General features: G+C 36.1%; 2 protein-coding genes across 3 annotated transcripts in view; both read left to right on the plus strand.

The window, feature by feature from the left end:
* RFC1 (replication factor C subunit 1) overlaps positions 1-26589 on the plus strand; it is an 88210-nt gene that overhangs the window by 15224 nt on the left and 46397 nt on the right. The window lies entirely within an intron of this gene.
* Positions 25357-26470, plus strand: LOC123253113 (ubiquitin-conjugating enzyme E2 N). The gene has a single exon (XM_044682401.1). The coding sequence runs from the start codon at positions 25365-25367 to the stop codon at positions 25821-25823; it is 459 nt and encodes a 152-aa protein (XP_044538336.1). The 5' UTR covers positions 25357-25364; the 3' UTR covers positions 25824-26470.

Here is a 26589-nt window from a genome sequence, read left to right on the forward strand (position 1 = left end):
TAACCCTTAACTTCTGTGTATTGGCTCCTAGGTGGAAGAGTGATAAGGGTGGGCAATGGGGGTCAAGTGACTTGCCCAGGGTCACACAGCTGGGAAGTGCCTGAGGCTGGATTTGAACCTAGGACCTCCAGTCTCTAGGTCTGACCTTCAATCCACTGAGCTACCCAGCTGCCCCTTCCCTGTCTCTTTTAATCATATCTATTTTTACTTTGGCTTTGTCAGAAATCATGATCACCACTCCTTTTTTTTCTTATGTGAAACCCAAAAGATTTTGCTCCATCCCTTGACCTTAAACCTGTGTATGTCCACCCGCCTCATATGTATTTCTTGTAGACAACATATGGTAGAATTTTGCTTTCTAATCCACTCTGCTATTTGCTTCCGTTTTACGGGAGAGTCCATCCCATTCACATTCAGAGCTATAATTATCAGTTGTGTATTCCCTAACATTTTGGTATCCTCTCCTAGTTCTACCCCTTCTTTTTACGCTATTTCCTTTTAAACTAGTGGTTTGTTTTAGACCAGTCCCCCTTGTCCCTTGTCTTCTATCTTGTTGAATGCCCATACTTTCCCCTGGAAGTATATAGTCAGTTTTGATGGGTAGGTGATCCTTGGTTGTAGACCCAATTATCTTGCCTTTCTGAATATCATATTCCAAGCCTTATGGTCTTTTAGTGTGGAGGCTGCCAGCTCCTTTGTGATCCCGATTGGTGCTCCCTGATATCTGAATTGTTTCTTTCTGGCTTCTTGTATTATTTTTTTTCTTTTACTTGGATGCTCTTGAATTTGGCTATTATATTCCTGAGGGTTGTCTTTTCTGGGTCTAGTGTAGAGGATTATCTATGGATCCTTTTAATGTGTATATTGCCCTCTTGTAGAACTTCAGGGAAGTTTTGCTGAATAATTTCTTTTAGTATGGAGTCCAAATTTCTATTAATTTCTGCTTTTTCAGGAAGACCAATGATTCTCAAATTGTCTCTTCTAGACCTGTTTTCTTGGTCTATTAACTTCTCATTTAGATATTTCATGTTTCCTTCTATTTTGTCAGTCTTTTGACTTTGCTTTATTAATTCTTGTTGTCTTGTGAGATCATTGGCTTCTAATTGCCCAGTTCTATCCTTTAGAGCAGGGGTTGGCAACCTTTTTGGCCTTGAGAGCCATAAACTCCACATTTTTTAAAATGTAATTTCGTGCGAGCCGTACAGTGCTCACAGTGCTCACTCCTGTAACCGAGCCTGAAAAAAAATTGACTTTATGGCTCCTGCAGAAAGAGCCATACGTTGCCGACTCCTGCTTTAGAGACTGATTTTCGGCTAAAATCTTTTGGTTTTCCTTTTCAATCTGGTCTATCTGGTTCTTCAAGGCTTCCAGCTGGTCATTTCTGTTCTTCAATTTGCTTATCAATTCACTTGATTTATGAGCCTCACTTTCTAATTGAGAAATTCTGCCTTTTAAACTGTTATTTTCTTGCTGGATCTTTTGCATCTTTCTCATGATCTCAGATTTGAACTCTTTAAGATCTTGTGACCCATTTTCATTTTTTGGGGAAGGTTTGGATGTCTTTAATTGTTTGTCTCCTCTGTTTTCTGGTTTTTTTCTATGCAGAAGTTATTAAGTGTTAGAGTTTTTTTCTTTGTCTTTTTGTTTATTTCTTGGGCTTTGCTTGGCATCATTGTGCTTTATCCGCCAGGAGTCTGAATAAAGCAATCTGATTCTCTTTTTATGGAGTTATGGAGCAATTTTTACCTGATGCTACTTTGTGAGTCTCCTGGTTTCTCTGGAGACCCTTCTGGGGTCTCTGGTTTAGCTGTTTTCAGGGTTGAGTGTGCATGGTCCTAGCCAGCTGCCCAGAGCCCGGAACTTGGCCTACATTTCCTCCTCTACCTGAGATTTTCCCCTGAGTTTGAGTGCACTGGGCGCTGCTGCTGCCTCTCGCAGCCCCACTCCCGTGTCCAAGGTCTTAGTTTTCCAGCCACCTGGGTTCTCAGGTCTTGCTGCTCTCAGGGGCGAGCTCCTAGTGGTGTCAGTTAACTGCCAAGAAACTATATTTTGTGCCCCCACTGGCTCTGACTCTGGAGCGCAGCCTCTGATTCTGGTACTGTGGGTGGGGCAGGGGAGGGTTGATCCCCTTGAGTTTTTTTTTTTTTTTTTAATTTTAAACCCTTAACTTCTGTGTATTGACTTATAGGTGAAAGATTGGTAAGGGTAGGCAATGGGGGTCAAGTGACTTGCCCAGGGTCACACAGCTGGGAAGTGTCTGAGGCCGGATTTGAACCTAGGACCTCCCGTCTCTAGGCCTGGCTCTCAATCCACTGAGCTACCCAGCTGCCCCCTTCCCCTTGAGTTTTGATGGGAGCTATTTCCCTCCCTTATAGTGTGGAAGTTCACAAATCCCATGTTCCTTCGATATTGTGCCCTTTTGTGGGGTCCCTTCTTTCATCTGGATTTTGTTTTCTTGTCCTTTGGAGGTATGCTATATCTGTTTGTAAGGAGAGAAAGTGGCCCTGCCTCTGCTCTGCCACCATCTTAACCCAGAAGTCTATAAATAAGTCATTTTTATTAGATGTTTGAACTTGCTGTATAAATAGAACACTTCAAATTTAAGCAGAGATTTTTTGAGAAATGTTTTGAGGTAATTCATTACTGCTTTTTGGGAAAAGACACAGGAATTACCTTGCCATTTAACTTTTTTTTTTTAAACCGGTACCTTCTTAGTATCAGTTCTATCAATTCTAGTATCAGTTAGTATCAATTCTAAGACAAGATCAGCAAGGGCTAGGCATTTGAGGTTAAGTGACTTGTCCAGAGTCATACAGCTAAGTTGGGTCTGAGGCTAGATTTGAATCCAAATTCATTTGACTCCAGGCCTGGTGCTCCATCCACTGTGTTCCCACTTTAAGTTTTGATAGATATTTTCCTGTGTTTTGAGATAATTACCAAAATTATAATTAATAGCTCCTGGTTTGTTTTTTTTTTTTGGACCTTATACTTAAAGTTGTATTATTATAGGAATAATTTTTTTTTTAAAATTATTTGCTTTTACATGTATTTTATAATCTCTTCCTCTCACTTCATCTCCCTACCCATTTGAACAATAATAACTAAAAAAACAAATTCCCACATTGGCCATGCCTGAAAATGTATGCATTTCAAGTTCATCATCTGGCAAGAGTTGAATGATGTGTTTTATATTCATTTTTCCAGACTTGTTTAGCATTGCATTTATCAGAGTTCTAAAGACTTTTCAAAGTTGCTTAATCATTATAATTTCATAATTTCATAAATTTATTCAGAGTTCTGCTTAATTCATTCTGTGTCACTTCATAGAAGCCTCCCAACATTCCCTTGATATTAACCATTTTATTATTTCTCATGGCACAGTGATATTCTATTATATTTGTATGCCATAATTTATTTAAACATTCCTTCAGTTTCCAATTTTTTGGCTACTAAGAAAAGAACTGCTACAAATTTTTTTATGTTCTCTATAGGTATTTTTCCTCATTTTTTGGTCTTTTTGCCAAGTTGTGGTATAGCTTTGTCAAAGAGCTATAACTTTCTGGCATAATTCCATATTGCTTTTCCGAGCAGTTGAGTAAATTCTACCAGTAGTGCATTAGTATACCTAGTTTCCCCCAAACCCTCCAGTGTTTGTCATTTTTCTCTTTTGTTATTTTTGTAGTACGACAGGCTTTAGGTGGAACTCAGAGTAGTTCATTGATAGCCTTGATTTTTTCCTTTAAAAACTTTTCATGTAAAATTAAACCTTTAATAGAATTTAATTACTGTCTATAGCTGCAATAAAAAAACACAAAACCTTTTTTTAAGATTCTGAAGTTCATTGAACACTTTGTTTATATACAGTTAAAGTACTGGAAAAAATAATAAAAAGGAAGAGAACAGAAGAAAGAGAATTAGAGAAAGTAGGAATGTCTTGGCAAAAAATAATAATAGAAATGTCTGATGTTAAACTATATCTAATTGTTTTCTGAAATAAAATATTTCTAGTCAGAATAAAAGGGAAGAAACAAAACTACTTGCTCATACCATCTGATCATTAATCAGTTGGAGAATGGCTCTTCTTACATTTTCATCAGTTTATTATTGGAAATGAGATCTTAATTAGAGAAGTCTAATGCAGATTTTTTTTCTATTAACTTGTTTCCCTTCGCTTTTAATTTTAGCTATAACTGTATTAGATTTTTGTTTAAAAACTTTAAAAATGCTAATTTCTGCCAGACAGATATGCAATTTTCTCAGGAATTCTGTCAAGTTGTGTGTATTTATTTACCCACAGTAACTTGAGGCCTTGGTTTTAATGTTCTATGCTACTATTTTATTTTCTTCTATATGTTATATACACAATTGGTTCCACTGATTGACCTATATTAACTAATAAATTATTTTAATGATTACTATTTTGTGCTACAATTTGAGATTTGGCACTAATATACATTCTTCCTTCCCTTTTTTTTGTTACCCTTGAGATTCTATATCAATTTCATTATTATTTTTTCTTGGTCTACAAAATGTTCCTTTGATAGTTTGGTTCCACAATTTTAAGATAAATTAATTTGGGTAGTATTGTTATTTTTTTGTACTGTCTTGACTTGCTAACGTTCAGTTAATACTTCTTCAGTTAGGTGTGTTTTTATTTCTGTGAAGTTATAGCTATATTCATATAGTTTTAGGTGTACTATGGGAGATATCTTCCCAAATATTTTATAGCTTTTTTCCCCCCTAGTTTTTCCTACTGGATATTTTTGACTATATATAGGAATGCTGATGATTTTTGTGGAATTTATTTTACATGTTGCAAATTTGCTAATATTATTTCAGTTAATTTTTTAGTTAATTCTTGGTTTCTCTACACTATCATATCACCAAAAATAATAATTTTATTTCATCTTTGCCTATATTTCCTCAATTTCTTTTTCTTGTTTATTCTGTAAGAGCTAGCATTTTTAGAGTTATGTTAAATAGTAGTAGTGATGAGTATTTTTATTTCAGTTTTGATTTTAATGGAAAGATCCTATATTCTTCTTTATTACTCATAATGTTTCTTCCAGATTTAATTAGCAATTGTTTTCTGTGTTAAGGAAAGGTCTTTTTAATCCTATAATTTCTAGAGGTTTTTTTTAATTTTTAAAATTTATTTTTTTTAAGACCTTACCTTCAATCTTAGAATCAATACTGTGTATTGGTTCTAAGGCAGAAGTGTGGTAAGGGTTAGGCAATGGGGGTAGCCTGATTTGAACCCAGGACCTCCTATCTCTGGGCCTGGCTCTACTGAGCCACCCAGCTGCCCCCTCTAGAGTTTTTAATGAGACAAGTGTTACATTTTGTCAGAAGCCTTTTCAGCATATATTGCTGTGATCATATGGTTATCATGTATGTTATCAGCTTGATAGTTATCTTTCTCATGTTGAACCAGTACAACTCTGCATTCCTGATAAAACCTGTCAAACCCGGCCTCAGCCACTTCCCAGCTGTGTGACCCTGGGCAAGTCACTTGTCCCCCATTGCCCACCCTTACCACTCTTCCACCTATGAGACAATACACCGAAAGTACAAGGGTTTAAAAAAAATAATAGCTAAAACCCAACCTGGTTATAGTGGGTATCCCCCAGTCAAGCCCCTCCTTCTTTTTCACTATCCTGTTTGATGTGATGATCTCATCAATTTCCATTGCCTAGTGACATCTTGAACTGGGTGTCCCATAGACCCCTTAAATATTTTCTCTAAAACTGAGCTTATTATCTCCCCCACCCCAAACTTTTCCTATTCTAATCTTCTCTCTTACTATCAAGTGCTCCACCTTCTTCCCAATCACGCAGACTTTAAGCCTAGGTGTCATTCCCAACTCCTCATAATGTCTCATTCCCCATATTCAGTCTCTTGCCAAAGATTCTCAGTATTGCCTTTGTAATATGTCTCACCTATGCCCCTTTCCTCTGACTTTGGCATCACCAATGCAAGCCCTCATCACCTCATTCCTGTATCCTTGCAGCAGCCCGCTTGTCAGCCTGCTGTAAGTTTTTCTACATTTCAGTCCATCCTTCAGTTTATTGTCAAAGGGATTTTCCTAAAATGTAGTTTTGTCTAAACATGTTACCCCCTTACCCCCCATAACCTTCAGAGCCTCCTTATCACCATTAGGATAAAAAAATTTTTTAAACCTATATCTTCTATCTGGCAGGAGAGTGGTAAAGGCTAGGCAATGGAGGTTAAGTGACTTGTCCTGAGTCACACAGCTAGGAAGTGTCTGAGGCCAGATTTGATCTCAGGACCTGCTGTCTCTAGGCCTGGCTTTCAGTTCACTGAGTCACCTAATTGCCCCCTAAAAATTTACTTTTGATATGAACATTGAGCTCCCCTAATAATAGAGCAAGTTTTATTTAGTGCTTTAAAATTTGCAATGTACTTCATATAGGTTATCTCATTTTATCAATCAGTTTGATCTCATCTCTGTGAAGTAGGGAGTATTATTAGCCCCATTTTACAGTTGAAGAAATTTGACCAAGAGATGTGAATTGATTTGCTCAAGGATAGTAGGGTAGTAAGTGACTTAGCAAATGGCTGTCATCCCACCTCTAATTTTCATTAGCAAGAAGTGAATGTTATGTTATTAGAATTTGGCTTCTTTTATAATTTTTTTGAAATAGGATTTTTCTTTTGGGTATGATGGCATAATATCTAATATTTAATTTAACAAATATAATTGAGTTCTTTGCAATTTCTAGTGATACTCAAAATTTTATTATTAATCATTTGATACTTTTGATTTTTATTGAAATATGTTCTTTTTATATAGTTTTTATTTCCAAATATATCTCTCATTCCCTTACTCTTTTAACAAGTAGAAAAATAAAAAAAATATAGAAGAAATAGTTCAAAGAAACTAACAACATTGAAAGTGTATAAAACATTTCATACCTCTAGTTTCCACTTTTGCAAAGAAGGGAGAAAAGTATATTTTATCTTCTCTGGGACTGAGCTTGGTCTTAATAATTATATAGTATTCCATTTTGATTTTTGTGCTTTCCATTTATACTGTTGTCATCATGTATATTATTCTTTTGATTCTGTTAAGCTGCATCTATTCAAATTTGTGTATTTTCTATATTCTCCATAATATTCCATTACATGAAAGTACCACATTTTTTTAACCAGTCTTATTTAATGGGTATTTACTTTGCATTTATTTGCCTCAGGAAAAAGTGCTTTTAGGAGTATTTCAATGAGTATAGAATTTGAAAGTCAGATGACTTGGGTTTTGTTTCTGGCTTTGTTAGTACTTGTGTGGCAACAATTTGTGGGGTACAAATTGCTTAATTTCACATGGCCTCAGTTTTCTAGTTTATAGAATGAAGAGGTTGGGGTAGGAAATCCATTTGGTTCCTTCCAGCCCTATATCATATAATTATATAGCTTTTATCCTGTATATGTGTAGACAGACCATGCTATTGATTAAAGATAAGGGCTGAAAATATTGTCTGAAATTTTTTTAGTATTACCTATAGATTTTATTTATCCTCATTCTCTCATTAACATGGAAAGACATTTTAGATATATGTTAGTTTTCTTGTATGGTCTAATCCAGTGATGGGCAAACTATGGCCCATGGGCCAGATATTTGGCCCCCTAAAATGTTCTATCAGTCCATGACATTATTCCTAATCTGACGAATACAATGAGTAGGATACAATACAATGAAACTTTGAAAGAGTTGCCTTAGAAACAGACTGACAGATGAGCATTTCCTTTCCTTTGGCCCCCCTCTTTAAAAAGTTTGCCCATCACTGGGTCTGTTATGTTAGCTTGGAGATAAAACAAGCAAGACTGGTCCAGGAACAGACTGAGTAGAAATGGGAAGACAATGTTTTCAGTATAGTGTTTGAAAATCAAATAAAATAATTAAAAATAAGTATAGCTAAGATGTGGTACAGTTGAACTTTAAAAAATGGCTTTTTATACGAAATGACTTCTTAGCTTACCATAAAAGAAAGAATATTTTGTAGTTTTGTTTCAATTTCTACTCATTCACATTGGATTGACGAGGTAATGCAGTTCTAGATTCAGGTATGTGGGTGGTATGATTGATGACTGGTTTTGAAAGTGTGGGAGGAATAGGTCAACACAGGGAAACGATAGGTTTAACTGAAAGTGGTGTGATCAAGCTTTCCAATGACACCCTAGAAACGTCAGTCAAGGTTACTAGTGAGTAGATAGCTGTGACCCTTAACTACAGATCAAGGTTATCATTATCTTTTGATTTTGTACACAAAAGAACCAGACAGTTTAGATCATGGTCACAGACTTTTCTTTAACATCCATCACAACTTAAAAAAAAAAATCATAGTCTAGAAATAGAGTTTGTTAGTTTCTAGAATGGTATTTGTATTTGTGTTTTGGTATTTTTCACAATGAATATTAAACCTGAGTGTCTGTGAAATGAGATATGTTGAAGAAATTAGCTTTTTTTTCTGCAGTCCTTGCATGATTATAGGGTAGGATATTGAAAAATACAAACTTATTCATTGTTATGTTAATTATAAAAATGACTTGAAAATTGTACATCATGAATATGAATTTTGGGCTTTTCTCAAATCTTTGGACTATGCTGGTATATTTGGAGAACAGAATGTTTCTAGATATCAAGGATTATAATATGTAGTAAAAATGTAATTCTCTGTTTTGAAATGCTTTGTTGTAATTTTGACAGAAGTGAAAAAAAATCAGCTTTACAAGGTGATTTGGTATCTGTAATCTCTTGATCTTGATAAAATCATTGGCCTATTTTTAAGAACTTTTTTCTGCTCTCTGAAATATTTTATTTCTTCTCATTTCATTTAAAGCTAATCAAATATCATTTAGCTTTTGCATAGATCTGTTATTTTTATAACCTTATTTGTATTTATTTATGTAACCTTAACTTGAACATACTTGTTTTATGCAATGAAGCTGTATTTGTAGAACTTAGAATTCTCTGGCTATGTGTTTAGTGGGTACTCCTACTTGAGATCCCAACTCATCTATGCCCATCTACCTTGTTATCTTTTTTTTTTTTTAAACTCTTACCTTGTCTTAGATTCACTACTGTGTATTGGTTTCAAGGCAGAAGAGCAGTAAGGGCTAGGCAATGGGGGTTAAAGGACTTGCCGAGGTTCATATAGCTGGGAATTGTCTGAGGCCAGATTTGAAAACAGGGCCTCCTGTCTCTGGGTCTGGCTCTCAATCCACTGAGCCACCCAGCTGCTCTTAGCATATTTTCTTTTGTTACTTATGCTTCTATGCAGGATGTACATTATAGGTTTTGCCTATTAAGGTTACCATTTAATTCCAAAATGAATGTTTTCTAAGTGATTAAATCATGCCTCTATTTTATTTAGGGATTTTCAAAGGCTTTAATAGCAGTAATTTCTCATTTTGCAGAAACAGGAAAGAGCTGCTTATAAATATCTTTATTGCTAAACCATTGATCTTGGTAAGATGTTCCAGTAGATTGGTAGAAGTCCAAATACTTGTTGTACTGAGTAAATGTATTTACTCTTTGCTGTTCAATGAAGTGGGAGACCTTGAGTTTTGTTTGGTAAAGATGACTTGTTATGCTATTTCGTCAGGGCTTGTGATTTTATCCTAACTGGTGTGTTTTTTCTCTCTCCTCATTGGGAATTTAATTGAGCACATAATTTTGTAAGCAGGTTAATGGGCTTGGAGATAGATTTTTTCAGAGCTTTTTAAAACCTACACTTTTTAATGAAGGGAGTAGATATAAAGTAGAAAAATATAATTTTATTTTGAAGGCTATTGTAACTTTAGTAACTTGTGGAGGAAATGTCATAGTAAAAGGTAGTGAGGATGCAAAGCCCTTTTTCCTCCTATGTAGAGCCCTATAATCTAAAGAAGTAACAGTGTTCTTTATAGATTATATATCATTAGTTCTTGTGAATATAGAGCAAAAAGCTTCCTTAGAAGTGGGAGAAAATATTCTTTTACATAAACTTATAAAGGCAAGAACTATTGCTATATTCTTATCACCTATTAGGATTATTATTAGATTTTTGGATTTTATAAGTGAGTAGCAGGAGTAAATCCTGATATTTTTTGAAACTGTCTCAAGCTCCAGCTTGGAATTTTGGAGCTAAAGTGGCTGTTAGAATTCTTAGGTGGATTGGAGGGGGAGGTGTCTAACTGTTGCTGCTCTCTGTCTCTGTCTTTGTGTCTCTGTCTGTCTGTGTCTGTCTGTCTGTGTCTGTCTGTGTCTGTCTGTGTCTGTCTGTCTGTCTGTCTGTCTGTCTGTCTCTCTCTCTCTCTCTCTCTCTCTCTCTCTCTTTCCTCTCTGGTAAATTCCCTGTGAAACCTTTCAGGAATGCCAGAGTGCCAGTTTGGAAACAGAGAGGTGACTGTTGGGCAGTGGTTGAAGAGTAAAGACTGACAGAAGAAATGAACATCTTTTTCTCTGATCTCTGTGAGAAAGTAGAGAGAGGACAGCCTCTGGCCTACTCAGGCCCTTCCTGCTTCAACCAGAACCAACTTTTGGCTAGGCTGGCAGTACAACAGTTGTGGAAATACCATCTGGAGACAGTATTTTTGAGATTCATATGTTATTTAATAAGATATTAGAAATAGTCATAGATAGAGATAAGAAGGAAAGAACAGGTCCTGTTTCCTGGACAGAAGAGGGTCCGTGAGGACCTTGGAAGTTGGGTGTGGGTGGAGTTAGAGACCTCATAGTTTTTAGGGAACTCCTTATCCTTGAACCCTGTTATCTTTCATTTCCTTAAAACTTTAAGATATTAAATATAGATATTTTTATATATCTGTCTCTGAGATTTTTTACAGCCAGTCAATTAACTAGGCCTAAGAGTGTATCAACTGCCCAACTTCAACAGCTAATCTGATACAGTTTCAATATTATCCTTACATACCCACAGAGCATAGTACCATGTAATACATAAAAATCAACATTTGATAATTAATTGATTTAAATTTGATTGCTTCTTGGTGATTAGAAGTTGCTTTTAAAGGAAATTATAGTGTAAAATAATGTGTGTGTATTTTTATTTTTCTAATTCTAACCTTGAAATAAAAAAAAGAACATTTCCATTGACAAAATAGAACAGAAAGAATATTTGATATGTAATTGTGATAAATATGTTCAACTTGATCTTTTATTTTTCTTTTTTAAACTTTTGCTTTCTATCTTTGAATCAATACTGTGTATTGGCTGCAAGGCAGAAGAGCAATAAAGGCTGGGAATCGAGGTTAATTGATTTGCCCAGGGTCATACAGCTAGGAAGTGTCTGAGGTCAGGTTTGAACCCAAGACCTCCTGTCTTTAGGCCTGGCTCTCAGTCCACTGAAAACCCAGATGTCTCAAAACAGTTCTTGCCCTTAAGGTGCTTCTTCTTCTTTTTTTTTTAAACTATTACCTTCTGTCTTAGAATCAATACAAGGTAAGGACTATGCAGTTGGGGTTAAGTGACTTACCCAGGGTCACACAGAAAGTGTCTGAGGCCTTATTTGAGCCTAGAACCCTATCTCTAGACTTGGCTCTCTACCACTGAGCCACCTTGCTATCTCTGTTTGCCTTGCTTTAAAAAAAAAAAGTAATAAATTCAGCATGTTACTTTCAAAGCTATTTGCTTGTCTATAACAACATTCATGTGACTTTTTATAGAAAGATATTTCTTTTTTGTTTCATTCATCCTTTCAAGGCAAAACATTTCTTTGAGGTCATTAATATATTTATTAAATTCTTTCACTAAATGACCTCTTATGCTATTGGTTCTGTAGGTGCAATTTGTAAACTGTTAGTTTGTAAGAGCCCTCTGGTCATTGGACTAGACGAGACTGCATGGGTAGAATATGTCCTATTCTCGGTGAGTTTCTCAGTTATTAGAGAGTGAAAAAAGAGACATTTACTTTAGGTAAATTTATTGCTAACAGTTAACTAGTCTAGCCTCCTCTCCTGAATCCATCTTCTTTATCACTAAGAAATATCTTATTCCTCCTAAAATGCCCTTGTTTTCTTTCCTCTTTTATTCTTAGTACTACAAAAAATCATTGGGTCATAGTTAAGTTTGTTGTTTAGTTGTTTTTCATCCATGTAAAATTCTTTTACCTTTCTTGGAACAGATATTGGAGTGTTTTGCATTTTCTTCCCCAGCTCATTTTGCAGATAAGGAAACGAAAGCAAATGGGGTTTTATATATATATATATATATATGAAGACTCCAGAGCCAGGATTGGGATGCACTTGCGCCACCTCGCTGCACCTAACATTAAGAATAGAGTAGACCCCAAATCCCCAAACCAGCAAATTTTGTTGTTATTGTAAGCAGTAAGGGATATATGCCTTATAACATATTACCAACTGATTGATGAAAAGACAACAATTTGATCTCCACGAAGTACTTATCAGTTTGCAGCTATTTTTAAAAAATTGTGGGTTATTTTCTGTATATTTTCCTTTTGTGTTTTTGGGGGAGGGGAGAGACCCAGAAAGGAGATGAGAACATACTGCCTTGGTAGTGTTCTCCATATGGCTGGTAGTGATGTTGAACAATCTTTTGATACTACTCTCCACTCTTATCAGTGGCTGGCAACTCACAGCAGCATTTTTCCTTTGATTCTTTAGTATTAAAACTTCAGGGGAATCAGAAGCCATTTTTAATAGAGAAGGTTTTGAGGAGCCATATATTAATTTGTTGGGTCATTTGCTCTGCAGAGGCCATTCATTTGGCATAACAAACTTTAAGGACCACTAATGCAAAAAACCAAAACAAAACAATTGAAGAGGCAGCCAGGTGGCTCAATGGATTGAGGTCTGAGCCTGAGACAGGAGGTTCTGGGTTCAATCGGTATTTTGCTTAACTTCTATTGTTAAGTTGCTTAACTTGCATCACCTAGTCCTTAGTACTCTTCTGCCTTGGAACCAATACATAGTATTGATTTCAAGACAGAAGGTAGGTGTTTTAAAAAAATAGATTCACTTTTTAAAAATGAGCCAATTCCTATGTCCTTAATGCTTTATGTTTACTGAAGTTCTATTAAAAGATAATACTTCTCTTTTTCTCAAAATGAGCCATTATCAGTTTCTTGACAACATGATTTAATGGCAAAAGTAATATAAAAAATCATTATGAAGTTTGCATTACAAAGAATAGTGATTGGCTGATTTTTCTTTTGATGTCACAATTCTCCTATCTAGAAATGAGGTAAATGAAAATGTGAATGAAATAGAAGGAAACATCTCTTAAATACTCCAGTGGTTAGAATTATCACCTTTTTGTAATGGAACACTGCTCAGGTACTTGGCTCACTGTTCACCTGGCACATATTGTTGGAGGGAAAATGACTTTAATTTTGTAAATGAGTTAAACTCTTCTTTACATGTTATTTCTTTTTTATAAATTAAACCAATATAGTGTCTTTGAGTCATTTACATCTTCAAATATTAACCACCTAGCAAGTATACTTTACTCTTATTCAGAAGATTTCCTTTAAATGTTCTTGATTATGAAGGTGTGTATGAAACAAAGTTATACTAAAAAAGTAATTCTTTTTTTTGAGAAGTAATTCTAAAGAGGGTAGGATTTTATTGCCTTTCTGATATGTAGAGAAAAAAATTAGAAAAGACGTAACATTTTTGTGGTATAAGAGCCTATGAAATAATTATTTTTATGCAGATGTGCTTTTTTAAGGGAAAAAGTTGCATTCCAATTGTTAGAAATTTTGTATATTTGTGAAATAATATGAGAAGCATAGGAAACAGTGTAAGGTATCAAAAAAATGGAGTTGGTGTTTAGAAATATATATTTGAAACAATGTTTTTTTACTGTTGAGACCAGTATATTTTATGTACCTTTTTGTATAAGTGTGAATAATCATTTGTTGATTTGAATAACACTATTGACCTACTAGATCACTTTGAGTTCTTCTTGTCTCCTGCCTATTAGCTTAAAGTAGGAAGTTTCCAATGATACACTGTTGGCCAGTTGTATAAATCCTGTTATTTGAACATTTGATTATCTCTCTGAGGTTCTCTTTAGGGAGTATTAATCCAATAGAATTGGTAAACATTAGTGCCTATATAGTCTTCTTTCTCTTATACACAAATTGGCACTGTGTGTGGGGAGGGAGAAGAAGAGGGGGATAGAGAGAGAGAAAGAGAGAGAGGTTGAGGGAAAGATGGGAAATAGGACTATAGGACCTGCGATTTCATCAGTGTATGTATAGGGGCATTCAGAGCTTCTGGCTTACCTCAAGTTCACATAACTGAAGTATGTCAAAGGCAGGACTTAGACCAAAGTTTAAAGCCTTCTATGTAGTGTGTTATACTGTCCCACTCTTCTTTGGGTGGACTCCTCTTAGGGCAACTTTTAAGTGCAAATCAGCTAGGAAGGACAAGCTGTAGCCAAGTTGTGAAGGGCTTTGAATGTTAGAGGAGTGTATATATCTATCCTAGAAATAGTAGGGGCCTCTAAAACTTCTTGAGTAGAGGAAAGTGAAATGGCCAGGCATACTTTAGCAATATTAATTTGGTAGCTGTATATAATACTAACTGATTAGAGAAAGCAGATCTGAACCTGGGAGAGAGACATGGTAGGCTTTTGTAATAGTTTTAAGTGATGAAGAGTTTGAACTAAGGTGATGGCTATTTTGTAGCAACAGATTGAACATGTATGTGCATTCCTTCTGACCCAGAAATATTACTACTGGGTCTATACCCCAGAGATAGACCTAGAAATAAACCAAATTAGAACATGGATGGGCTATTTGGGGTATATAAATGTACTAGAATACTGTTGCTTCATAAGAAATGATGGAGACATTTCCAGGGGAATCTGTGAAGGCCTGTATAAACTAATGCAGTGTGCAGAATCAGTAGAACTTTTATATGATAACATTGACATTATAATGGTATGGGTGAGTGAGAGTGAAGAGTTGAAGATGATTTCTAGGATGTAAATAGGAGTGACTGATTGAAAGGGAATAGAGAATCTTAATAGAAATAGGTTAATTTTGGAAGAAGAATAAATGAATAAATTCAGGTTTTGATGTGTGTATTTGAGATGCTTTTGGGAAAGAGAGAGTGGAAATTGCTTACTTTCTCTTCTAACTCGTACCCATACCCTCTTTCATCCAGTCAATTAACCAGCAAATTTGATTTGAGTTTTCGATATGTATAAGACTTTGTTTAGTAATTGCTTAACCCTCAAACTCAAAGTAAGAACTATGTTAAAGCCTGTATATTAAGAAGAGGAAGGGAAATTTAGGAAAGAAAATCTTTAATAAGCAGATTTCCTGTCTAGAAAAAATTACTTTTGTACTTGTTACCTGATAATTTCAGAGTATCAGTCAATAATTTGGTTTTTCTATGTTTCAGACTATAGGAAGGGAAATCAAAGGAATATTAAGGTGTTCAGAGATTCATTTGAGAAGGCAAAACTCAGCTGTATTCACTCCAGAATTAGATTTTTTTCTCTTTGATTTTGTAAATAGATTTTTATATGGACATGCACATTATTTTTCTTGACTTTTATTTGGTATCCTTCTGTGACTGCTCATAATTCAAAATGACAAAGCAATTTTCCTTTTTAGACAATTACTGTCTCCTGTGTTGGATGATTCCAGTTTACTCAACTGCTTCCACAGTTGAGGAAGTGTTACAAATAAATAAAAATAAATGATTTTTATATGGAGACAGACGCCCTGGGGGGAAGTTATATATTTTTGTTGTCTATGGTTTTTAACAAGATTTCAGAAATTTAGGAAGACTTATTTATATTCTTTTGTTACAAATATATTGGGAGAAAAGAACAGAGTTAGCCTTTGGCTTTTGACAATTTAGAATTATTTGAAACTAATAACATACAAATGCTCAAAATACTCCCTTTCTCTATATCCTCTATGACATTTGTATTTAGGATCTCTATGGCAGTGCACATTAAATAGCTAACCTGTATAAATAATTTGCAGGTGACTAGATTAATTTAATGAGATGATTCTTATTCCTTATGTCATACTTCTCGCTTTATCATAAAAGCATTAGTACTTTGTATTATTATATATTATTACATGTATTATACATATTATAGATATATAATACATATATTATTAGTATTAGTAAAAACCTCTGATTTTTACATGCTTTTGTAAGATTTAGCACTAATGAGACTCAAGAAACCAATCCAGAAGTCACAATAGTATGTGGAGTGAAATTCTGGGGGGCTCATACCCCTAAAATCACTCGAATGAGCATACAGGAGACTTGATGCTGGCAGATTTTATGTGGCTTTATTCAGAGATGTGGCAGGGCATATAGAGTGAAGAACACTGTTGCTCCTTAGACAGTGTCCTTAGAAGGTGGGGGGAGGGCATAGGTAGCAAGCTCAAAAAGGGGGGTAGGGGTGGGGTGCTAGGGTCAGTATTCTCACAAGGGTTGGGGGAGCAGAGAGAGAGAGAGAGAGAGAGAGAGAGAGAGAGAGAGAGAAACAGTGGGCATCAATGCCTACATTTGCTCAGATTTTATAGGATTCAACACAATGCTGTCTCTACTTTCTCATCATCTGTATCTTATTTTACCCTCCTCCTTCTATCCTCCTGAGAAGGGTTAAATTTTGGAGGTAGGAGTTTGAACAAAAGTCAGGAGAGCAGTTTCTTAAACACAAAACAGTTTATTATTAGGAAAGTACAGATAGGAAATAGAAAGGAGGAAAGTGAGAGAGATCTTATAATAGCTTAAAACTATACCTAAGATTCCAATCCTAGCTAAAATTTTTCTGGAAAACCCTAAATCTATCTGCCTTTGAAGGCAGTACCTTCTGCCAGAGCCAGGCTCCAGCCTAACTTTTCTACTCTATCTAATAATTTACCCACTATCTATCTACTTATCTACCCAAGATAATCAATAATCAGTAAGGCTGTTAAGGCCTGAAATCCATTTCTGACTCCTCACAGTCCCAGAGAAGATGAGCCACACACTCCTCTCCCCAGGGGACCCAGAGAGCAAAGCCCTTTTCCAACTGCCAGCTTTAACTCACTAACCACACTTGGCCACACCCTTCTAACTGTCATCAACTGACAAACTGCAGCAGTGGGGTCTCTTATTCAGAGAAATCTTATTGCTCCTTTTCCTCTTTTATAGAAAAAGGGAGGAATTATAAAAACTCTCTTAACATTTCCTCCCTGAGATCCGTTGGGAGACAAGTCTCCCCAATGGATCTTTCAAATAAAACTATCCTATACTCTATGTCAGATGTCGGCACGTATGGCTCTAGAGCCATATCTGGCTCTTTTGAGGGCCAGATATGGCTCTCTCTGCAGGAGCCATAAAGTCATTTTTTTTTTCAGGTGCTGTTACAGGAGCGCATACTGTGAGCACTGTACGGCTCTCATGAAATTACATTTTTTTTTTTTATTTTAAACCCTTAACTTCTGTGTATTGTCTCATAGGTGGAAGAGTGGTAAGGGTAGGCAATGGGGGTCAAGTGACTTGCCCAGGGTCACACAGCTGGGAAGTGTCTGAGGCCGGATTTGAACCTAGGACCTCTCATCTCTAGGCCTGGCTCTCAATCCACTGAGCTACCCAGCTGCCCCCATGAAATTACATTTTAAAAAATGTGGCGTTTATGGCTCTTATGGCCAAAAAGGTTGCTGACCCCTGCTCTATATTATAAACAGGGAGAAGTAATGAAAGGAAAAAAGCAAAACAATTCTTGCAACATGCAAGTCTCAAATATACAATTTCAAATATTTATAGTTATAAAATCACAAAATCCATACTGTATGTAAATAAAACCTATTCTTCTTATACTCTACAGAAATAAAAACCTAAAGATATTAATCCAAATAAACCTTATAATTACTATGCACAAAAAATTAAACAAGAAAAATAAATAAGAACCTTATATACACATTATATACCTCTACAAGAACCTTATATACACATTATATATATATACACATTATATACAGCTAATATCCCCCTGGAGGTGAATATTACATCCCCCCCTGAGGTGTGTGTTAACATTTAAAACAGTTTCTAATGCTTTACCATTTACATATCAATTAGTTTTTTTAATACTATAAATAGTTATATTATTTTAAAATAGCAATCTTAAATTTTCTAACAACATAAATTATATACTTACTTTTGAGAATTATTTATTCTATTTTGAACCTTTACAAGAAAAAATCAAACCTTTTTATTCCACAGCAACAAATAAGTTCAGGAGTTTATTGAAATATTCTTGAAAATGGAATCCAGATTTCCTTGTAGTCTTTTTCTTGATGTCAAGTTCATTGTCACTAATATTGTTAATTGTCATTGTCTTTGTAGTCTTGTCCTTGGTTATAGTTACTCACTTTTGTTGGCAGGTACTATTTTCACATGTGAATAATGGATCCACAATGTCCTCTCTTCTACCTTGATAGCTGTAGGGGTTGTCAACAGTACTTGAAATGGATCTTCCGAGGTGGGCAGCTGGGTGGCTCAGTGAATTGAGAGCCAGGCCTAGAGACAGGCGGTCCTAGGTTCAAATATGGCTTCAGATACTTCCCAGCTGTGTGACTCTGGGCAAGTCACTTAACCTCCATTGCCTAGCCTTTACCACTCTTCTGCCTTGGAACCGATGCACAGTATTGATTCCAAGATGGAAGGTAATGGTTTAAAAAAAAAAAGAAAAAAGAAATGTACCCTCCCAGGCTGGCTGAGTTCCTGCAGTGCATTGAAAGTTCTTTATCCCCAGGGTATAGATTATGTAATGAAAAGTCTATAGGTCCAGCCTGTACATTTGCTCCTAATTCATGCAATTCCTTGATCTTTACTTGTAAATCTCTTATATAATTGGCAATTGTATCTCCAGCTAACATTGAACTATAAACAGGGCTAAATGTCCTTGCTTGCATGAGTGGATGACCAAATAACATTTCAAATGGTGAAATGTGCAAATCTAGTCTCCATTAATCTCTCTTTTAGTTGTTTCCTTTTCTTAGTAAGGATTAAACTAAATACTTGATACAGATAGTACCCTTGAAACAATGCGAACAGCATAAATACTCCCATAAGTGGTACTAACCGGAGACAATCCAAAACTGTGAGATTTAAAGTCTCAGTGAAGGTCCCAGGTATTGTGAGGTCTCTGAGATAACTTGGCACCACCTCCTTCACTAATTGTACCATGATATCAAGCACCACGGTTATACTCCTATCCTTTTCCTGATATTGGAAAGAACAGAAGATCAATAGATTAATCAAATTCCTACCTGGCTCACCAGGCTGTGAAGTGTGTTCCTACCTCCGAATGTATTCTAGATGATAAATCAAATGTGGTTATATCTTTTAATAATACTTTTGCTACAAATTGTGCTGTGTTCTTATTTGATGGGAATGCTTCTGGCTACCTTGTTAATTGGTCCTCTATTACTGAACAGAATTTATATTGCCCAGCTTTTGGCATTGATATAAAGTCTATTTGTAAATGTTCAGATGGAGTGTAAGCCAAAGGTCTTCCGCTGAATCCTTTCCTCTAAACACATGTTGGTTGTAAGCTTGGCACATCAGACACACTGCGCAAACTTTTGAAGCAATATTTGTTATTCCAGGGCCTATCCATGTTTTCTTTACTGAATCTGCTGTGCCTTGTGTTCTTAAATGACCATTCTAGTGTATCAATTGGCAAATTTGATTGTAAAGTGTTCTTGGTAGTATTGGTTTACCCAGTGATGCTACCCACACTCCATTCATTTGCTTGGCTTTAAAATTCTGTTTCCATTTCTTGATTTCTTTCTCACCGTATGCCTGGGATAAATCTGTTTCATTTATGATTGCTAAGTTCAAAATTAACTCAGGACCTTCTATTACTGCTAGTTTGGCTGCTATATCTGATCTATGATTCCCTCTTGAGAATCTTCTGACATTTCCATGTGTATGGGAATATTCCTTAGGTTGCAATTTTTAGTTGAGTCAGGGTTTTAGGCCTGTCCAAGAATTTATCAGATTGCAATAATTCAAGCTGAAAACTCTTTGAAACATTATTCGGGACATGTAGTCAAGGTTTATAACTTGTAAGTTTTGAGATTTCTCTCATAGGAATTAGTTACCCCTAAACTTCTTCCCATGGGAATAGAAGAAAGGAGGGGCAGTCTCTTAGTCATATTTGAAAGAGTATATTAAAGGCTTATATTAATATAAAGCTACTTGGGGAAGGGGTTTCTTCTACTCTTCAAAAGGAGAGTTTTATATCTCCTAGTGGAGGACGCCTAACATTACTGTTTTCTATAGGAAGTTGCCAATCTGTAATTATTAATACTAATCATTGTATATTGGGGAATATGTGTTCTATGCTATTAAAGTACAAAAGTCAGGGGAGAATACCAAAATCAGAACAATGGAGAAATCCCCTGTAAATTTTCCTTTTAAAAAAATAATAGATAGAAATAATCAATTAGCTATAAGGAAACCAATGATAAATTTATTTTGTAGTTAATAGAGTAAGAGATTCCCTTTCTGAAATGTTTGACTAAAAAAAGTAGAAATAAGCCAGAATTCTTTAGAGAACATGTGAAGTTTCCAGATTTAATTTTAAAAAATACTTCTTTAATGACAGTTTCATTTGAAAAAATAAAGTGTTTCTCAATTTGAAATGGCTATCAAAAGTTTAAATTCCAGGCCTCTTGGGAAGAAAAAAAAAGACCTCGTTACCATTTGCTGAATACAAAATAAGTACATTTGCACAAAGAGCCCATCTTTTTTAGGATGGTAGTTATTTCTATAAGATATCTACCACAAAATAGGGGATTCTGTTTTTGCTTATTTCCTTTTGATATTGTCATCGTTTCTTTAGGTTTTTGATTAAAAAGAAGTACTTATTTGAATTAATCATCTGTAAGATTCTATAGATATGAGTTGAAAAGAGTTCTCGTCAAGAAAATGACTTGCTTTGTTTTTAAACATCAAAGATTAAAATGTCTCACTTCTTTCTTTTTATATCTTAGAGAAATTCTATTTGTTCATCTTATTTTGAAACTATATATCATATCTTTCTTACTTCTTGGGCCAATACTAGGTCCATCCCTTAATTTTACTTTTTTTTTTTTTTTAAACCTTTACCTTCCGTCTTGGAATCCATACTATGTATTGGCTCCAAGGCAGAAGAGTGGTAAGGGCTAGACAGTGTGGGTCAAGTGACTTGCCCAGGGTCACACAGCTGAGAAGTGTCTGAGGCCAGTTTTGAACCTAGGACCTACTGTCTCTAGGCCTGGCTCTCAATCCACTGAGCCACCCAGTTTCCCCCAACTTAATTTTGCTTCTTAACTGACCTCCCAGACTGCTATATTGTTTACTTCTGCCTTCTCTGAGGCAGACTTTATAGAGTTCAGTGATACTTCAATTATCTTTTCTATACATGCTTTTCAGGTCAGTTTTTGAAAATAAATATCCTTCATTTTCTTCTTTCAGTCTTGATTTTATTTAAATATTTGTTACTGTTTTATGGAATCACAGATTTCTGTTTGACCAAGTCTGTTTTTAGCTAGTTTGTTACTTGAGTAAGGTTTGTCACTTTCTTTTTAGCTGTTCTTATAATTTTTCCCTTAGATTTCTTATTTCATTTAAAAAATCTCTTCCTTCATTTCTTTTTGCTATTAATGTAGTTCTTGTGGGAAAATTTCCCTTTTGAGTCTGTAGTTGTTAGAGAGAAGGATCTCTAGATCTACAATAATTTTTTAATTCTTGGCATTTTCAGGCATGGTAGGTCCTGTCCCTACCCCTGCTATACTATTGAATGAGACTTTGGTATCATTTTGGTTTTCTTGTGTTTCTCCATTGAATTCCCCCTTAGTGGTTTTAGGCCCCCTTGCATCTTTGGATTTCAGAGTTCTGATCTTTAGGGCCTTTTATAACATCTTAGGACAGTGTTGGGGACTTTGAAGCCAACTGGGCTTGAGCTGTCCTTTCTATGTGTTGTTCCCTAAGGTTTTTTTGTTTTTCTGGATGGGAGTAGGGGTAGAGATGCTTCTGTTCTTTAAAACTGTAGAGATAGAGATTTTTAGGCTACATGTATCTCTGATTCATTATGGATCATTTTGGGGGGCCACTGGCTTATTGGTTGGGCTGATACTGGTTTTGTTGGCCCAGTCCTATTTTCTACTGGCTTTGGGTGTCTTGTGCAATTATAGGTTAGAAGAAATCACTGATTTTGTCATTGGATTTCATGTTTTATTTATTTATTTATTTTTGGGTCTTGTGTGAATTTCAGGTTTTTGCTGGAGTAGGCATATGGGACCTGGATAATCTGCTTCTGCTTAGGCAGCTCCCATTGCTGAAAGTCTTGTCCTCCACTGGGTCTTCCTTTTTTGTGTAGGCCCAATCCCACTTTTAATCAGCATGGGAGCTTTTCCATTTCTAACCTTTGCTGCTTCATTCCTCCTTTTGCAACCTAGTCAGCCCATACTTTCCATGACTGGTGCTAAACTCTGTGTGAATACCCAATTAGGTTAGCTCTTGCAGCTCAGAACTCTTAACCTCAAATGATCTACCAGCCTCATCCTCCCTCAGACATGTGTCCTTAACCATGCCTGACCACAGGTCATATCTTACTTTCCTGTCCCAGTGCTCTTGTCTATCATGCCTTTCAGTCATCCATATCATCCATTCCTACTTGTGTTATTGAATAGAAGAACTGCATGAAGTCATGAAACTATGCTTATTGGTTCAGTCACACATTTATGTTAACTAATCTCAACTGGACCCTCATCATTCCAAAGTAATTCTTCTATTTTCCCCTAATCAAATCTCTGTCCCACTGACTGTGGCAGTTGTTTCAAACTTTCATGCCTCTCATTCCTCCCATAGTACCTGCTTTTCCTACCTGTCATCTGAGTGTTGTGCCTCATTCTTACCTAAAAATTTTGAGGCCATTTGCTGTAGAACTCTTATAAATTATAGAGAAGACTAGAACAGCAGAAGATGCCTTTGGGAAATAAGTACCTAGTTTTTTTGTACATCCTGCTGCTTCTGGGGCTATTTGACCCTGTAGGTGATATTTTATTGGTTTATATCCATGATAAAATAATGAACAGAACAAGACAATGTAAGTGCTGGTAGTGTGGTAGAACTCTTAAGTTTGGAAAGTCTGCTAAAACAGTACTCCCTCGTGTAACTAGTTGCAAACAGAAATCCCAGACATTCAGCCAGTTTCCTATCATAATGAAGTAGAAAAATGCACCTCTGATTTTTTAGGAACAGGAAATAGACAGTAAACTAAAAACTTTGTGCTTTCCCAGTGATCTTTTAATTGCCAAATCCAATGGCCTTTTCTAGACTCTCTGGACTTTGCCACCATGACTCAACTGCCTTCTCACCTTGGAATTTCTCTCAGTGCTTGGGGTCTTCTTGCCCTGGAACTTCTTTTGTTCATGTCAGCACCCTTCTCCCATTGGTGAGTCTTTTGGGGTGAGGTGTGGTCCATTTTTGGGATCGGTAGAGATTGGCCATGATTCATTTCCCTCTCATTCAATGACTTTCTATGCTTCTTCACCACTATGACTTGGTTTCTTTCTTATTTTGGAAATTATCCACATAGACCGCTTTTTCACATGAGTGAGTTCCATCTAGGGGCCTGTATTTTGGGGATGAGCCCATGCCAGCCCTGTTTCATTCCTTTCCCAGCTTACTTTCTGGGCTTTTCAAACATAGCCTGCCTGTAGGTACCTCTCCCTACTCCTTCCCTCATTAAAATGTTAGTTCTTTGAGGGCAGAGGTTGTTCTTTTTGCTTGCATTTTTATTCCTAGAACTTAATGTAATATGGAACCTAATGAATTCTTGTCTGCCTGCCTAAGTGCCTTAGTCTTATCTATCTTGACCTTGTTGACCTTTTTTCCCCCTGCATTTAATACTGCTGATCACCTTCTCCTGCACATTTGTCTCTGGATTTTTGTGTCTGATGTCTCTAGGTTTATTCCTTATCTTTGACCATTCCTCAGTCTCCTTTGAAGTTTTTTTTTATCCATGTTATACCCACTAACAAGATCCATATAGGTACTGTAAGATTCAAATTAATATCAATAACTCCAAGTATTATATTTTATAAGGTTTATTAGTAATCACTTGAAGTAGAAGAAATAAAAGATCAAAAGTATAAAGCCTAAGTAAAATCACGTGGGCTTAAATTCTTCTGCCTGGCTCTCACCCAATCTCCTCAACTCCCTTCCCGGGAGGGGGGAAGAGAAGGGGAGGGGGAGGGAGAGAGAGAGAGAGAGAAGCTATACTCACAACTTTATCTTCAAAGCATAAGCATATAATGTGAGAAGGAAAATAGGAAACTGGGAAAGAGAATTCTGGGGAGAAAATTCTAATTACACAGTATTCCCCCACCCTACCTAGCCCCCCAAAAAAGAAGAAAAGCTCTTTCTTAGAACTCTATAATTTCTCACTTGGTGATTTTATTAACTCCTATAGGTTCAATTATTATAATTCATAGATCTGTATATCTAGTCTTAATTTCTCCTCTGAGCACCAGTCCTATATCTCCTAAGAGTTTTTTGGACATCTCAAACTGTACATTCTGCAGGCATCTCAAACTCAGCCTGAGAACTAGTTATCTTTCCTTCCAAATCTTCTCTTCCTAAATTTCTAGTTAATTGTCAAGAGCACCATCATCTTTTACCTAGTCTCCTAATCAATGTCAGAATCATTAGAATGTTAGCTCCTTGCTAGGAGCTATGGCTTCATTATTTGTACTTATAACTCCAGTGCTTCCCATTGCCTCTCACATAGGCATTTAATAGATACTTAATGATCAGTTCCATGACTCCTCATTCATATTCACCACATATATCCAATTTTTTTCATTTCTCTCTTTGTAACATGTCTTGTATATATGTCTTTTTTTCCTACTCACATATTTATTTCTGTAGTATGGATCTTTTTGCTTGAATTATTACAGTTGCATCCTAATTGGTCTCTCTGCCTCAAAACTTTCTCCACTCTGATCTCTTCTCCATATGGCTTACCAAAGTGGTTCTCCTAAAGTATATCTCATCATATCATCCCTCTATTCAATAAGCTCCAGTGGCTCCCTGTGCCCTCAGAATCAAATGTGAATTACACTCTTGGGCATTTAAGGTTACATAATTTGGCTCCTTTCTGTCTTACACTTTACATTCCCCCATGAACTCTTGTGATCCTGCTACACTGCCCTGCTTTATTTTCCCCACACACAGAGTACTCCCTTCTCACTGTTCCTTTGCACAGGTTTTCTGGGGTATATTCTCTTTTCATCTCTCCCTCTTAGTTTCCTTGTTTTCCTTCAAGATTGCATTAATGCAGGAGGCTGAATTCCGGATCAGACAAGATGGCCGGGCTGCCCCGAAGGATTATTAAGGAAACCCAGCATTTGCTGGCAGAACCAGTTCCTGGGATAAAAGCAGAACCAGATGAAAGCAATGCACGTTATTTTCATGTGGTCATTGCAGGCCCACAGGATTCCCCCTTTGAGGGAGGGACTTTTAAACTTGAACTATTTCTTCCAGAAGAATATCCAATGGCAGCTCCTAAAGTACGTTTCATGACCAAAATTTATCACCCTAATGTAGACAAGTTGAGAAGAATATGTTTAGATATTTTGAAAGATAAATGGTCTCCAGCGTTGCAGATCCGTACAATGCTGCTTTCAATCCAAGCTTTGTTAAGTGCTCCCAATCCAGATGATCCATTAGCAAATGATGTAGCTGAGCAGTGGAAGACCAATGAAGCCCAAGCCATAGAAACAACCAGAGCATGGACTAGGCTATATGCCATGAATAATATTTAAATTCAATCTCAACATCAAGTGTGCATCACTTCTCCTGTTCTGCCAAGACCTCTTCCTTTTTTGTTTGCATTTAATGGACACAGTCTTAGAAACATTACAGAATAAAAACCCAGACCATCTTCAGTCCTTTGGTGATTAAATGCACATTAGCAAATCTATGTCTTGTCCTGATTCACTGTTGTAACGCATGAGCAGAGGCTAGAAGTATCATCTGGATTGTTGTGAATTGTTTAAAAGCAGTAGCAGCCCAGCTCTGCTTTTATTCATTTCTCCCATCATGGTTTAAGTATAAGCACTGTGAATGAAAGTAGTTGTTGGTTAGCTGCAGGGGTGTGTCTTTTTTTCCTTCCAATTTTGTGGGCTCCTTTTCCCTTTTTATGGTGATGCTAATTGCGTTGGTTAAAGCAGCTAACCAGTTGTACTTTAGAATATGCCCTCTAGCCAAGTCTAACTCCTTAGACGCTGTAGATGGACAAGCTTGGTTGTTTGAACAAAAATGGGAACATTAAACATCACAGCCCTCACTAATATCGTGATTCTGCTGTCAAGTGTAGAAACTTCCCTTCAAGAAAAGCTTGTGACCATTTTGTATGGCTTGTCTGGAAACTTCTGTAAATCTTATGTTTTAGTAAAATATTTTTTGTTATTCTAAAAAAAAAAAAAAAAGATTGCATTAATGCTGCCTTCTCCTAGAGGGCTTTTTGGTGTTGCTAGAGCTATCTTATCTCTTCCCCTAGATTATAAGCTCCTTGAGGGCAGGGCCTGT

Source organism: Gracilinanus agilis, chromosome 6, assembly GCF_016433145.1.
Source record: "Gracilinanus agilis isolate LMUSP501 chromosome 6, AgileGrace, whole genome shotgun sequence".
Taxonomy (NCBI): domain Eukaryota; kingdom Metazoa; phylum Chordata; class Mammalia; order Didelphimorphia; family Didelphidae; genus Gracilinanus; species Gracilinanus agilis.

Bases quoted from the DNA above. Each gene is read 5' to 3' on its own strand.
- LOC123253113 (XM_044682401.1), top strand. From the start codon at position 25,365: ATGGCCGGGCTGCCCCGAAGGATTATTAAGGAAACCCAGCATTTGCTG.